At 44.1% G+C, this 14827-nt stretch overlaps 1 protein-coding gene across 2 annotated transcripts in view; it reads right to left on the bottom strand.

Annotated features, from left to right (window-relative positions):
• The window catches only part of SMC1A (structural maintenance of chromosomes 1A), a 33293-nt gene that overhangs the window by 16213 nt on the left and 2253 nt on the right, over positions 1–14827 (bottom strand). The window contains exons 2-16 of one of the 2 annotated variants that reach the window (XM_010989088.3): positions 12408–12596; positions 12178–12290; positions 11000–11203; positions 10668–10906; positions 9746–10004; positions 9503–9643; positions 8594–8676; positions 8232–8439; positions 7080–7265; positions 6808–6987; positions 6558–6704; positions 6322–6459; positions 5377–5493; positions 5164–5270; positions 2061–2202 (exon numbers count right to left, since the gene is read on the bottom strand). In XM_010989088.3, the coding sequence (XP_010987390.1) occupies positions 2061–2202; positions 5164–5270; positions 5377–5493; positions 6322–6459; positions 6558–6704; positions 6808–6987; positions 7080–7265; positions 8232–8439; positions 8594–8676; positions 9503–9643; positions 9746–10004; positions 10668–10906; positions 11000–11203; positions 12178–12290; positions 12408–12596 (2453 nt within the window). The remainder of the gene's footprint in view (positions 1–2060; positions 2203–5163; positions 5271–5376; positions 5494–6321; positions 6460–6557; positions 6705–6807; positions 6988–7079; positions 7266–8231; positions 8440–8593; positions 8677–9502; positions 9644–9745; positions 10005–10667; positions 10907–10999; positions 11204–12177; positions 12291–12407; positions 12597–14827) is intronic. The other variant, XM_064483132.1, reaches the window with a different exon arrangement.

Raw genomic sequence — 14827 nt, 5'->3', positions numbered from 1 at the left:
AAAGTATAAAGTAGGAGAAAAAAAATTACTTGTGGGCGAGAGGGTGTAGCTCAGTGGTAGAGTGAGTGTGTGCTTAGCATGTAGGAGGTCCTGGGTTCAATCCCCAGTACTCAATTAAAATAAATAAATAAATCTAATTACCTCCCTCCTCACCCCAAATCACTTGTAATCTCACCAGCCAGAGATAACCAGTTAACATTTAGCCTATTTCCTCCCAGCATTACTTATAGACAGCTCTACATAGTTGAAATTAGTCTGTAATTAAAAGTCTTGGGGGGGAGGGTATAGCTCAAGTGGTGAAGCACATGCTCAGCATGCACAAGTTCCTGGGTTCACTCCCCAGCACTTCCTCTAAAAATAAACAAACCTAATTATTTCCCCCGCCCCATCAAAATAAAATGACTAAATGGTGAAATAATAAATAAATTTTTTAAAAGTCTATATTCTGACAAAATGTTATTTGAGCATCTTTTCCACATCAAGACTACCATCATGAGCAATAACAACATCAATGTTTTTTAAAAACCCACACAAACAATACTGTGTATTTTCTGTGAGTACACATATATGAATGTAAAAGTATTTAAGTAAATACTTACAAAGTCTGGAAGAATACACCCTACATAGGATTAGACTCAGAAAGAGCAAGAGGACTGGGATTGAGAGCGGTCAGTCAAATCTTACTTATTATGTTCTGATTTTTTAAAAAGGGAATGCTTTTGTATTCTTTTTGACCTTAAAGTCACATAACGGGATGTATCTGCAACTTATTCTCAAACGGCTCATAAAAAATAATATGCATAGAGAGAGCGCAAAAGCAAATGTGGCAGCACGTTAATGATTGATGAATCTTGGTGACAGGTAGATGGGAATTCTTAGTACTATTTTTGCAACTTTCTGCTTGAGTTTAAAATGATTTCAAAATAAAAAGTCAAAGAAATATATGATTCTGGGATCATCTAGATGTCTACCTACTCCTGCCTCAGGAGCTTACTGTCCAATCTTCATCTGAGTTTAAGATTGCAGTGAGACCAAAGAGGACAGCTTTAATCATTAGGGTTTAATGGAGATAAAAAAAAAAACCCCATACAACCACAACAAACATAGGCAGACACAAAAGTCAAATGATATATTCAAACCAAGTGATGACCAAATGGCCTCAGGAGGGGATGCTGCGAGGAACAAAAGTTTCACAGGAATTTAAAGAGAAAGGGTGTGGGAAAAGTGAGTCAGTTGTCAGACAATAACCGGTAGCACAGGCATGCTTGACTCAAAAGAAACTGAGCCATGGCAGTCAGCAGCACAGGAGCACTATGAAAAGGAACTCAGTTTCAGCAAAACACCATCATCTGTTGCATTGAGTTAATGTGGTTAATTATAAAATTCAATTTGGAAGTTTGTCCTGGCTTTTTGGTTAAGTGTTGTATGTTTGTACATATTTAACATTAAGGATATTTTTAAGCCAACACTGTAGATCTTAGATCTTTAAAGGGAGTCTGTATATTACTAAAATTTGAAACCACTAAACTATACAAATACTTAAATGAATGCAGCATAATTTGCTAAATTCCTAATTCCCAAGGGACCCTGGGTAGTTTCCAACATAAAACTACAAATCCCTGTCATAAACATCAACCTGTGAGCACAAAGCTGTGCCAACATTTTGGATTTCCTCAGGTATTACTGAGTTAGAGGGGATAAATGCATTCTGAAGACTCTCAATGGATGGTGGTGCCATGTGGCATAAAAATGCTGGTCTTGTGTGCCATGGCCAGTATCCTTTAAAAAAAAATCTTGGATAATGTGATAGGAAACAAATTATTACAAGTGACTGTTGCTTTAATTTGCATTCCTTTGATTTCTAATAAGGCTAAATTATGTATATGTGTTTACACGCTATTTGAATCTCTTTTTGAACTGTTTGTGCCACTTACTCATTTTTTCTCCCTCATTTAGGTCTTGGTGTTTTTCTTATTTAGATGAAAGCTTTATAAATAATGGATATTATCTCTTCCAATTTACCCCCCTAGTTTTTAGTTTTTCATACTCTCCCTCCTTACCTTCTTGAGCTTTTCTATCTCATTTTCATCTTTTTTCACTGTCTGCTCCCACATGTGTACTTTATCCTGGTCTTCCTTCAGTTGGTTCTTTTCAAAATCCAGCTGGATGCCCAAGCGAGTCTTCTGATTCTCAAATTCCAAACTGAGGGGACAAAGAAGAACTACCTAGGCCTAGGGTGCAGGGACTCAGTTACTATTGAATTTCAATTACCAATCAGTTCATCTACACAGATCCACATAAAACTGTTCCCTGAAGTTAGAGAACTAAGTTCCTTGGCTTAGCCTTGTGGATATGGTACAAGGTAGAGGAGACTGGGCCAAACTCCAATAATCCCCCTTTAAACACTGGAGCCCCGCTCTCCAAGACCCTAGAAAAAGGAACAAAAAGGTCCACCCGAACCCACCAGCTATGATAATTCCTATTTATTAAGCTCCTGTGTAATTTACATACATTACCTCTAATCCTCTAATCAACCGCTCCACAGGTAGGCATTATTATCCTAATTTTACAAATGAAGAAACTTGGACCAAGAGGTGAAAGACCTTGCCCAAGGCCAGTTAGTAAATGTGAGACTGGATCCCAGGCCTAAACACCAAAACCGGGGTTTCTTCTCCTATGGCACCCTTGCAATGTAAAGTGGGATAAGAGGATTGGTATCCCAACTGTGCCATTTACTAGTAGAATAATCTCAGACAAGACAGTTATACTCTCCATGCCTATTTCCTCATCTGTAAAATGGAAATAATAATAGTACTTATCTCACAGTTATTGGGAGTTAAAATGTATAAAGACCTTAGAACCATGCCTGGTATACAGCAAGTACTCAACAAATTTTAGTTATCATCTTCACCTCCAGGTATACTGGCTGTATTCAGTTCATATTTGCCCATGGGCTTTGACTCTTTCCAACTACCTCCAAACCCCCGCAAACACCTCTGCCCCAAGATTCCAGAACCTCTAGGGGACCAGAGGTTGGGTAGTAAAAAAAAAATATCGAGAAAATAATAGATTCATGCTAGTTCCCTCCTCTCATCTCTTTAGAAACTCAAAGAGTATGTAACCAGCATACACAAATACTAGCAGGACAGGCAGGCTAACTTCCAACTATCCCTCCACCCCTCAATATGGTGTGACAGATGCTGCCAGATGTCATGCTAGCAGCTTAAACCTATTAGTCACTAAAATCCGAATGGAATGTAATTAACTCTATAATTTTGAGCTATGCAATTTTAAGTTCAATCTCCTAAGCATGACTCATAAAGCCTTCTGTGATCTGGCCCCTGCTGACCTCTTCACCACCCCCGCCTTCCTCCTGACCCCATTTTTATGCTCCAGACATTCAATACTTAGTTTGCAGAACAAGGCATGCTTTCTCACACCTCTGAGCATGCTGTTCGCACTGCTTAGAACTCCCTTCATCTGTCTACAGCCCGGCTGGCTAAATCCTACTCACTCTACAGGTCTTCAGTTCATCACTCCTTGCTCTGCAAAAACTTTCCTGAGGATTGTGAGCAGGTTCTTAGTTTCTGTTATACTTTGTGGGGTTCCTCCCTCTTTGGTGCAGTTGAGTTAATCAGAGCCCATGGCCCATAGCACACTTATGATCGCTGTCTGTGCAAGACCTTTCCCTTGTCTCCTGTGATTCAATCTGATTTCCACTCCTATTATCTTCCTTATGGCGAGCATGCACTCCAAAATGACATAAATATATGTATGTACATACTTATGTATATAACCTTAAAAATGAACATCCTTGTAAAATGTTGTTTTGTTTTTAAATTTACACAAATGTGCAGTGTTATAAATTTGCTAATGTTACTGCCTGTAAATCTAGTTCTTGTTTGAACTGCTATACAGTATTCCATAGTCTGTATATTCGTCACATTTAACTTGTACTTTCCTGCAGTAATGGCCGTTTACATTACCATCAACATCCCATTAACACAAATTATCCCAAGATGAACAAGTCTGAGTATGTCTCTTTGTGACCCTATGGCCAAGACCCTGGGATATATACCCAGGAGTGGCTTTGCTAAGTCATAAGGCTCATATAGACTTATTTTCACCAAATACTGCTAGGTTGTGTTAATTTGCATTTCTCTGATTAGGAATGAGACTGATCATCAATTCATAGTAATTAGCCATTTGAGCATCTCTTTCCATGAAATGCTAACTATATCCTCTGTCCATTTTTCTGAGTCTCTTGGTTTTTATTTTTCCTCTTGTTGATTTACAGTTCCTTCAAGATTTCCTCTGTATTTTCTATCTACCTCAAGTACAGCATTGTTCTGAAATTACTGATCTACTTGTTTGTCGCCCCCACTACTCCAAAACTCCCTGAGGACAGGGACAATCTCTGATTCAATTCTACATCCTTTGAACCTGGCTTGGGGGTAGGAAAGCAATGAATAGTTACTGTATGGCTGATGGGCTAGACAAACTGCTGACTGAAGCCCAGGGTCCAGGAGGTGACCTTCAGAGAGACTGTCATGTTCATCTATCTTACCCCATCTCCTGCCCTCTCCAATACCTGGCACAGGACAACTTGACACAAGTAGGTACTCAAGCAAGGTTTGTTGAACAAATGACTAAACTAAAGCAGAGAAGAGAGGAGAAACTTGTTCTTACTATTCTTCCACCTTAGAACTTTGGTCCTTCTCCCCTGTATCACTCATCAGGATAACAACAACAATAAAAGCTAATATTTATTGCTCTTAGTAGGTGCTAAGTATCATGCTAAAATAAATACTTTATAAGAATTTAGCCCAATATCTGATCTGCCCAACAATTCTATGAGATGGGTATCATTATCCCATTTGATGCATAAAGAAACTGGGGCTTAGAGAGGTCAAGCCACTGCTGGAGATAATGAACTGTGAAGCTGGGATTTTAACCCAGGTAAACCACATTTAAAGCTGGCACTCTTAACCCCTATACTGTGCCACACGCATCCCCGGTGTCCCCGTTCTTTAAGGCTGACTACAATAAATGTCCATCATTCTAAGAGCTGCTCCCCGCCTTATGATAGCATGTGACCTCCCAGACATCAGGATAGGGGCTCAAGGGCACCCCAGTCTCCTCTTCTACCCACACTTCACCTACCGCTTCTTGGCGATTTCATTCTGCCGCTTCACCTTCTCTTCCTCAAACTCCCGGATGTTGCGCACACCGATCTCCCGACAGAACTCTTCAAACACCTCATCCTCTACCTGAGGGGAGAAGCAGGGGACAGCAAAGGTCCTTTGGGTCAGAGTGCTGCTTCCAGCCCCAGTCCTGCCCCAATGCACATGCTGGCATGGCTCCTCCTTTACCAACCTGGTTCATCTTCTCCTTCAAGTCTTTCATCTCCCTCTCTCGGCTCTGGATGATCCTCTTGATATCATTGATGCGAGGCCCAAAGTTGGCTAGCTCACTCTCCAGCTTAGACTTCTCCTGCAGGAAACGGGGTGGAGAGGACAAAAGAAACCAGGATCCTTGGAGAAAAAGAGCCACCTAGAGTGTACTGGCCCCATGCACAGTAAGGGCTAGCTCTCCACATGCTGCAAGAACCTGACTTGGCGCTGCTCCAGACAAGGCTCTAACATCTCATTTGAACCATCACATGGCTTCCTCCCTGGCCTCCAGCCAGCCAACTTCAATCCAAAAGGCTAGGTACCGGAAAACATCACTACTTGCAGGTCCACACTCCCTTATCTATAACCCCTGGGGTCAGGTATGTTTTGGAATTCACAGACTTTTTGATTTTAGAAAAAGATAAAAATGATATATACATATTACATAATACCTCCAGAGTGGTCTCGGGAAGCACCCATAATCACATTATAATATATCTAGAAAAGTACCCCCACCCACAGAGACCGAAATGTCTGTAGCTCACTTTCAGAAGAAACTCAAATACTTGTTGAATCAATTATGTTAATAGCACCCAACATTTACTGAACACTCACTAGGTACAAGGAACCAGTCTAAACACATATGTTAACTCATTCACTCTTTACAAGGACACTATAAAGCAGGTATTATTCTAATTTCCATTTTATAGATAGATGAAAAAGCTGACGATGAGAACATTAGTAATTTGCCTAATGTCACACAGAGCCAAGATCTGAACTCCTGGCTGTCTGATTCTGCTATGCTTGGTTCCCTGGAGCAGATCAGGAGGAGAGAGGGAAGTGTGACAAGTTCTTCACCCCCCAGAAAAACCCAGGCCGGGAATGTGAGGATGGCCTTTGGCAGACAGGGCTGAAGGCCAGGCCCCACCTGCAGATTCAGGGCTAGGTGTCGTGTCTTGGTCTGTTCTAGGTCGCTCTGTGAGTACTTGAGCCGCATCTGCAGTCCGTGAGCCTGAGACTGCACTTGACGCAGTTCTGCCTCTTTCCGCTTTGCCTTCATCTGCTCCTAAAGTGGACAGGAGAGAAGGCCTCAGTGGTAAGAAGGTGGCCGGCTGACCTGAGGTTAGGACCCCCATTCCTAGCGAAGCCCTGTCTGTGCCTTACCTTCAGCTCTTCTGTCAACCGCTCCTTCTTCTCTTTCAACTTGTCTACTGCTTTCTCATCCCAGCGCCGTGCCTTGGCCTTTAGGTCACTGGCCCCGCCAGAGATCACCCCTGACTTCTGGAACAGGGTCCCATCCAATGCCACTGTCTACGTAGAGTAGGGAGAAGAGAGGAGGAGGAGGCAGAAGCTGAACAGAGGAATCTCCAATACTAAGCCTGTCCAGCTCCAATCTGGGCAGGGGAATCCATACCTTGTGGCGCTGGTGGCCTCCAAAGGCAATGCGGCGGGCGTCCTCCACGTTGTCACACACAAGGGCATTGCCACAAGCGTACTGCAGGGCCTTTTTGATGTGAGGTGGCTCATAGCGAATCACATCAATCACCAGCTTGGCCCCCTTCAGCTCCCGGAGTTTCTCATCTGTAGGTTTCACCTGTGAAAAGCAGCTCAGTTAAGTGGCAGAACATGGAGAGCTAGGAGGAGAGCCCTCTCACAGGGCCCTGGCCACATCCCCACCAGCCTCACCTCCAGGTAATCAAGAGGCAAGAAGGTCTCAGGCTCCCCACGCTGCTCCTTGATATACTGAATACAGTCCCGGCCTGTCTTCTCTGAGTCCACGATAATGGCATCCATGTTCTTGCCCAAAACCTTGGTTACAGCAATCTGATACTTCTTTTGTGTGGGCTGGCAGAGGTCAATGAGGCGGCCATACTGAGGAAAGTCAGAAGAGAAAACTGAAGCATCAGGTATTGGGGAGCTGGCTCAGGAAACCAAATTCCCAACCTGAGGAGTGAGGGAGGCTAGAATCTATCAGGAACACAGCCCCCACACTATGGAAGAAAAGCCTACTCTGGCCCCAAAGCAACAACTTCAGGCAATCACGTCTGAATCCAAAATCATCTCTCTAAACCTCACTTTTACCATTTCACAGACCACTGCCACCCCAGGCACTATGTCAGAGACCCCACATGCATTATCTCAAATTCTCACAAACACCCAGCAAAATAAATCTCTTTGTCTAGTTCACTTCCCCACTGCCCCTCAAACAAACCATGGTTCTCTAAGAACTATCAGATAAAGGGTAAGATCTTCAAGGGCAGGGACTGAGCCTAATCCATCCTTATCAATGCCTCAGCAGTGCCTAGAGGAAAGATCAGGAAATATTTGTTGAACCCAGGGATAGGATTATTGCAATAGAGGGATAACATTCAAGGAATCTGGAAACCCAGGATTTGGTTCAAGAAGCCAAGAGATCTAATAAAGCCTAGCAAATGAGCCGGTTGTTATATGCCAAAGGAGCTCATACTGAAGCCTGCATAGAGCTACTTCCTCGGAGCTAATTCCTGCCCCATGGCCCCTTCCCCTTCCCAAAGGCCTCTCCAGTTTCCCCACCTCCCACAGAGGAGTAGACACAGCAAGACAAAACTTTCAGAAAAATACCACCAGTGTGATGAAAAGAACAAGAGTTAAGAGTCAGAACAAGTTGGGTTTGAATGGCAGTTCTTACACTTACAAGCTATGTTGTTTTGGGCAAGTCATTTAATCTCTCTGAGCCTCAGTTTCCCCAGCTGTAAAAATGGGATTAGCAATCCTGCCCTCACAGGGCTGCTGGGAAAATCATCTGACAGTGAGTGTGAAAGTAAGTGCTCAGGAAATGGGTTCCCTCTCCACTCTTACCACAGAGCCAGGGTACAGGCGCTTGATACTCTCCATAATCTCTGCCTTTCGCTGTTGGCGGCTGCTCTCCTGCCGGTCAATGCGGGCATCCCCCAGCTGCTCCATCACCTGGTTCAGCTCCTTATTGATCTCATCAATACGCCGCTTGGCCATCTCCACCTCCTCTGTCAGCTCCCCCTCTAGCTTTTTCTGCTCCTCTAGGGACTGCCTACAAAGTAAGGAAACACAGGGGTTACCCCAGCTGGTCAGAAAATATTCCTGGCCAAGAGGGACTCTGGGGGTCCTGCCTGGGGAGGGGCAGGACAGGCAGGGTTCACAAGAACAGGCCTGGAGGTAACAGGAAAGGTTACAGAGCCACATACTTGCTGGTCGTGATGTATTCCTCTAGTTTCTCAATCCGCTTCTGATTCTCTTCAATCTCCCGAAGCTTTTGCTTGATCTTGGCCTGGAAGAGAGACAAATACCCCATCACCACAGGCTGAGCAAGTTAACTTCCAGACCATGGGGCCCTGGCTTACCCCCATATGCCCACTCATCCAAGAGCCCAGCAGTCATGGCTACTGTCACTAATGCAGGAGGCCTACTAAAAAGCAGACACACAGACAGGGTTCAGTGTGGCTTTGCTAACTGATGGGACCACCTACGGCCCTAGGAGACCCTCTCACAGGTGTTCTACCCAGCCAGGACTACCTGCCTCACCAATCAGGGAAGCTCAAATCAAGACAAAGTGAAGCTTTCTGGGCCTTTCTGCACCTCTGTCTTCTCATCTGTAAAATGCAGGTAACCTCTACTTCACAGAATATACATTAAGTGCCTAACATCGAGTAGCTATTAATATTAATGCCTACTGCCTTCTTTAAATACTTAAAAGTACTTAGCATAATGCCTGAAACACTGTAGGCTCTTGGGGTACTGTAATAACTTTCTAACATTGTTATTATTCTACTATTATTGTTATTAAGAAGACAAGAAGTGACATATACTTGGTAAGTATACGCTTTAGAGCTAGACCACCTACGTTAGGTCGTTCCTACGCCAGTTCTGCCACTTAATAATAACAATGTGACCTTAGGCAAATTACTTCCTCTGTGCTACAGGCTTCCTCATTTGGAAACTAAGGAATTAAATGAGTGAATACACGTAAAAAACAGTGCCTAGCACACAGTAAGTGCTTGCTAGATACCAGCTATTGTCATTATTATTAAGACTATCATTACTTCCTTTTCTCTGGACCATTGTCCATCATCCCTAATGTTGTAATGCATGCCCACCTCTGTCTCTACTTTCTTCCTCTCTTCCAGATCCAGCCGGTCCTGGTCGGCTTTCTGGTCTCTATTGAACTTCTCCAGCTCCTGGGCCAGGGTAGCTGCTCTCTTGCTGGCTTCTTCTTTCAACCGATGATATTTCTTCACCTATGTCAGGGACAGGGAAGGAGGACAGGGATGACCAAGTCAGTCCATGTCAGCCCAGTGATCCCTTCACCCCCTCCACCTCCCAACCCTCCCAGAGTTTACCTGATTCTCCTCCAGGGTCAAATCTCTGCCCTGACTCTGACTCTCCTCTTCCATCCGTTCCTCAAATTCCTGCCGGGCTTTCTCCACTGACAGCATCTCCTTTTCCAGCTCATCCATGTCACCTTTGCGCTTCTTGTAATGCTTCTGTGCATTCTGTAGGGACTTCTTGGCTGCTTCCAGCTTCTTGATTTTGTGGGAGGTATTCTCCTTGGCTTTGATGTACTGAGGCCGCTTCTGGTTCAGCTCTGAGTCCTTCTCCCTTTTATCAGAGGAGACAGGGCGGGAAACCAATTAGCACTGTGGGAGAAGGGAGGGTTCCCAGGCTTTTTAATCCAGAGAAAGGGGGCCTAAGTCCCCAAGCCAGCCTCAGGGAATTACCTAAAAGAACAAGGGCCTGATGTCCCACAGATCCTCAAAAAGGGGCTATTCCCTGGAACTGATGGCTTCAGCCTGGCATTCCAGCCACTCTATAAGGTAAAGCTACCACCCCTGCCTCAATCCTAGTCAGGCCAAGCCCTTCAGTAACAACTCCCAAGAATAATACCCCGTGCTCCCGTAGTTGTCCTCCATCTGATCTAACCTTTTCAAATTTCTGTCCTTTAAACTTATAGGTCCAGTTTTCCTCTCCTAGGAAGGCACTGCCAGCCACAAGTTGCTTCCTATCATTTCCTCTCACTCAGCAAAGCCACCAGCCCTTTCAAGTTCTCCCTCTTCTGAGTACCTATCTACCCAAAGTCTGAGTACTTTAATATTCTATTTGTCTAAAATGCAAGTGAGGAAATGTGCCTAATTCTGGCCAAAGCAAGTCAAGGGTAAAATAAAGAAACCAGGACAAGCACTGGGCTCTTCACTCAGAGGAGCCCCAGGAAACAGCACAGCCTTTGGGCTTCCCACAAGTTGCAGGCCCAGGCCTGCCTCTTACTTGATCTCCTTCTCAATCTGCTGCTGCTCCCGCATCATTTTGCCCAGCTCCTTCTTCTTCTCCTTCAGCTCATCCTCTACCTTGTCCATCCGCTTCTTGTCCTTCTCGATCTCCTTGTTCTTAGAGGCTAGTTCCTTGTTGAGCTTCTCGATTTCCACTTCATTATGATAAAGTTTGAAAAGCTGCAACTGTACCTGAGCTCGCACCACCTCATCTTTCAGGCGCTGGTAACGGTCAGCCTGTGCAAATAGGGGCGTGGAGGCAGGGGTGCATCAGTAAGGCACTGGCTTCATCCTGGCCTCTCAGAGCCCAAAGGCAGCCTGGCCACCTACCTCTTCTTTTTCCTGTTTGGCCTCCTTGCGTTCAGCTGCAATGTTTTTTTTGCGATGGTAATTAAACTGAGTGTCCTCTTCAGCTTTCACCATCTCCTTCTTTCGTTTGTCATATTCCTGGGCCAGCTCCCCAGAGCGACTGATCTCTTCAAAAAGAGCTGTCCTCTCTTTGGGGTTCTTCATGGCAATAGATTCCACAGCACCCTAGTAAAGGTCAAAACACTCTCCCCACTTAGTCCCTAGCCAGTCCAGTTCCCCCTACCCACTCCCACTCAACCATTCAGAAGTTGTTCACCGCCTGCTTCCCCACACTGGGTGCACATTTCACCACTGAGCTTTGAGGATACATCCCCTGCCTTTTGAGGTACATGGGTAGCAGAAGAGACAGAAGCAAAGACAACACCGTGTGCTACATGCAGTAACAGCAGTAGCACACAAGAAGGACTAAATAAAACTTGAGGGAAGGTGACTAGTAGGGGTATCTATCTGGGAAGGCTTCCCAAAGTGGACATCTAAGCTGAGTTTGGAAGATGGGGAAGAACTAACCAAGAAAGTAAGAGAGAAGAGGCTATTTCACGTAGAGGAAAATTAGTATTGCAAAGGCCCGTAGGCCAAAGAAAGCAGGTGAATTTGGGGAACTGTAAAGGGTTTAGTTAGGTTGGAGTGTAGGGCTGGAGGGGCAGAGTATTGGCAGATAAGGCTCGTGAAGTCAGCAAGAACAAAAGGGTGGTGTTTCCTGAATGACAGGAGTTGAATTTTGTGCTAAGGCAATGGTTCTCAAACTTCAATGTGCACCATAAAAACCTGGAGAACTTGGGAAAACACAAATTGCCCCCCCCACAGTCTCCGCCCCTATAGGTCTGGGGAGGGCATGAGAATGTGCATTTCTAACATGTACCCAGTTGATGCTGATCTGGAGACTCCAATTTGAGAAATGCCATCCTAAGGCAATGAGAAATCACGGAAATGTTTTGAGGAGAGGAGCGAAAGGAACATATCTGTGCCCTCATAAGATGAACCTGGCCTCGGGGATGAACCGGAAGGGGCCAGACTGGAGTCAGGAAGCCCAGTAAGGAAGCTGCTACATTAGTTCAGGGGAGAGATGATGAAGCCAGAGATGGAGCAGGCCCAGGGGGGAGAGGACGAAAAGATATTTGATAATTGTTAAAAATACCCACCTGGAAGACGAGGAAGTTACGAGCTTTGATAAGAATGCCCAACTTCTCTAATTCCTCACTGTACTCATGTAGTTGGACCACTTTGTTGTTGATTTTGTACTCAGAGGAACCCCCTACAAGACAACGCAGGAGTGAGGCAAGGGTCAGGCCACCCTCCTACCCCAACAAACTAGTCTAGCCACGCCCCCACCCCCACCCCCACCGAGAACCTTCTGGCCAGCCTCACCCACCAACAATGACACGGGCAAAGGTGCGATCCTCAGCACCCTCCTCAGAGTAGACCATGCTGACAAAGGCCCGGTTGGCAGCTGGCTTGCCCACAGGAGCTCCATGGATCAGGTCCCTCAGGGTCTTAACCCGCAGGTTGCTGGTTTTCTCACCCAGCACAAAGCTGATGGCATCCATGAGATTTGACTTACCTAAGTGAGGAGGGGACAAAGCAGAGGAGGGGAAATCAGGAAGAAGGGGAGAGGAAAAGGAATAAAGGAGACACTGAGAAGGAAAGAAATGTTCCCTAATTATTCAGTGCTCAAACGAACAAGAGAAAAAAATACTGCTTTGCCCCCATAAAGACTGGGTAAAGGCTTAGAAAAACAGCTCCTTTGCAGTAATCGCTTACAGCAGCTCCAAACTAGAATCCCACCTAAGGAAATGGTATATTCACAGAATAGATCATTCTACAACCTTTGATGACATGGGAAAATGTCCACAATAGAAGAAGCAAGCAAGATACAAAATTCAACATAGTTTGATCTCAACCAAGTCAAAAAAAAAAAAAAAGGCAAAAAAAACCACGGGCTGAGGGAAAGGGGAAAATGGGGAGCTATTGTTTAAGTATAGAGTCTCAGTTTTTTAAGACAAAAAAGTTCAGAAGATTGGTTGCACAGAAATGTGAATATATTTAACACTACTGAACTGTATACTTAAAAATGGTTACTATGGTAAATTTTACATTACGTGTATTTTCCCATATTCCATATTTTTTTAAAAGGCATATTCCTGTTGTGATACAATATGAAGCACACAGCATCACCTATGAAGTATCTTGCCAAAAATATTTAACCTGAATCTAAACAAACCTTTAAATCTACCTTCCAGTTTATAGGAAATACAGCAGTTAAAGGAAAACGGTAAATGATACCATGAGGAAATCTTATGACAAACACAGAATGTGGGATGTTCTACAAACAACTGGTCTGGTCTTTTCAAAAACTTAATGTGTTTTTGGGAGAATCATTCCAGAAAACAAGAGATTACTGAGACATAAGCAAAGGCAGCACACAAACTTTGACTGGATTCTTCAAAAGACATTTTGGGAACCTTGAATATAAACTGGATAACTGATGACATGAGGAAATTAATTTTCTTAGGTGTGATACTGATGTATGTGAGAATGGTGATTTTAGGAGATGAATGCTGACGTTAGAGGTGAAATGTCGTTAAGTCTACAATTTACTTTCAGATGATTACATCAAACACAGATGTAGGTTTGAAAAGTTTCATGATAAAAACATGGGGGAGAGAAAGGCAGAGGAAAAAATACATAAAAACGTAAACAGAGTAACAGTGGTTGTTTCTGGGAAGAAAAATAGGTAACAAGTCAGGGAAGGGAGAGAGCCTTCTTTTTACTGTATATATCCTTTGAGATTTTTAAAATTTTATTCTATGTACATATATTTACTATTAAATAAATAAATTAACATTAAGAGTGATTATATTTTCAGTAGTGTAGTCACAGTTTTTAGTTTCTCCATTTTAGACTCAGGGGAAAAAAACATTAAAAAAATTGGGGTGGTGGGTATAGCTCTGTGGTGCTTAGCATGCACAAGGTCCTGGGTTCAATCCCCAGTATCTCCATAAGAAAAAAAAATTTAGACTGGGGTTGGGGGTGGGGAAGTTTAATCTCTCTAAGTTCTATCTCAGGATTCCCCTTAACATGTTATCTGACCTGGAACTGAGGACCTGGTTTCCAAAACCTTTCTACGCATCTATAAAAATGGCAGTCCAGGTCCTTCCACAGGGCAGTACAAGGCAGTGATTAAGAGCTGGGGTTCTAGTGCAACAGACCAGGCCCTAACCTTAGTTTCACTACTTCTTAGCTGACCTTCTTTTCCCTCACCTGGAAAATTTGAAAAACCATGACTCATGGGTAAAGCATCTAAAACAATGCTTGGCACATAGTTCTCTGTGGGAGTGGCAGGGGCACAGGCTTTGAAGTATGACAGGCACAGGTTCTGATCCTGGCTCTGAGATCACAGTTCTTTGTGCCTCAGTCTTCTCAGTTATAAAACGAAGATAATGGTATCTCTCTCCTAGGGTCATTGTGAGAACTTAAATGTAAAGTGTCCCAGTAAATAGAGTTCTTGGCACACGGTGGTTGCTCAATAAATGGCAATACTGGGGCTCACAGTCTTTAAGGTGTTAGCCTGCTGTGACTTCTCTTGCCTGGCAAAGCAATAAAGCTGTTCTTTTCTATCCTCCCTCCACCCCAAAAAAAGTGGCAATGCTATCCTAACCAGTCTGGGCTCTATCTCCCTCATCACAGCAAGACTAGCACATCATGCAGACCAGGAGTTGGCCTTTTAGGCACCCATTTCCAACCTTTGGGCTCCTCCCATGCTCTCTAAGGATGGCAAGAACATCTCACAAC

The sequence above is a fragment of the Camelus dromedarius genome, chromosome X (genome assembly GCF_036321535.1).
Source record: "Camelus dromedarius isolate mCamDro1 chromosome X, mCamDro1.pat, whole genome shotgun sequence".
Taxonomy (NCBI): Eukaryota; Metazoa; Chordata; class Mammalia; order Artiodactyla; family Camelidae; genus Camelus; species Camelus dromedarius.
Note: the sequence above shows the minus strand (reverse complement) of the source record. Positions and strands in the feature narration are given on the sequence as shown.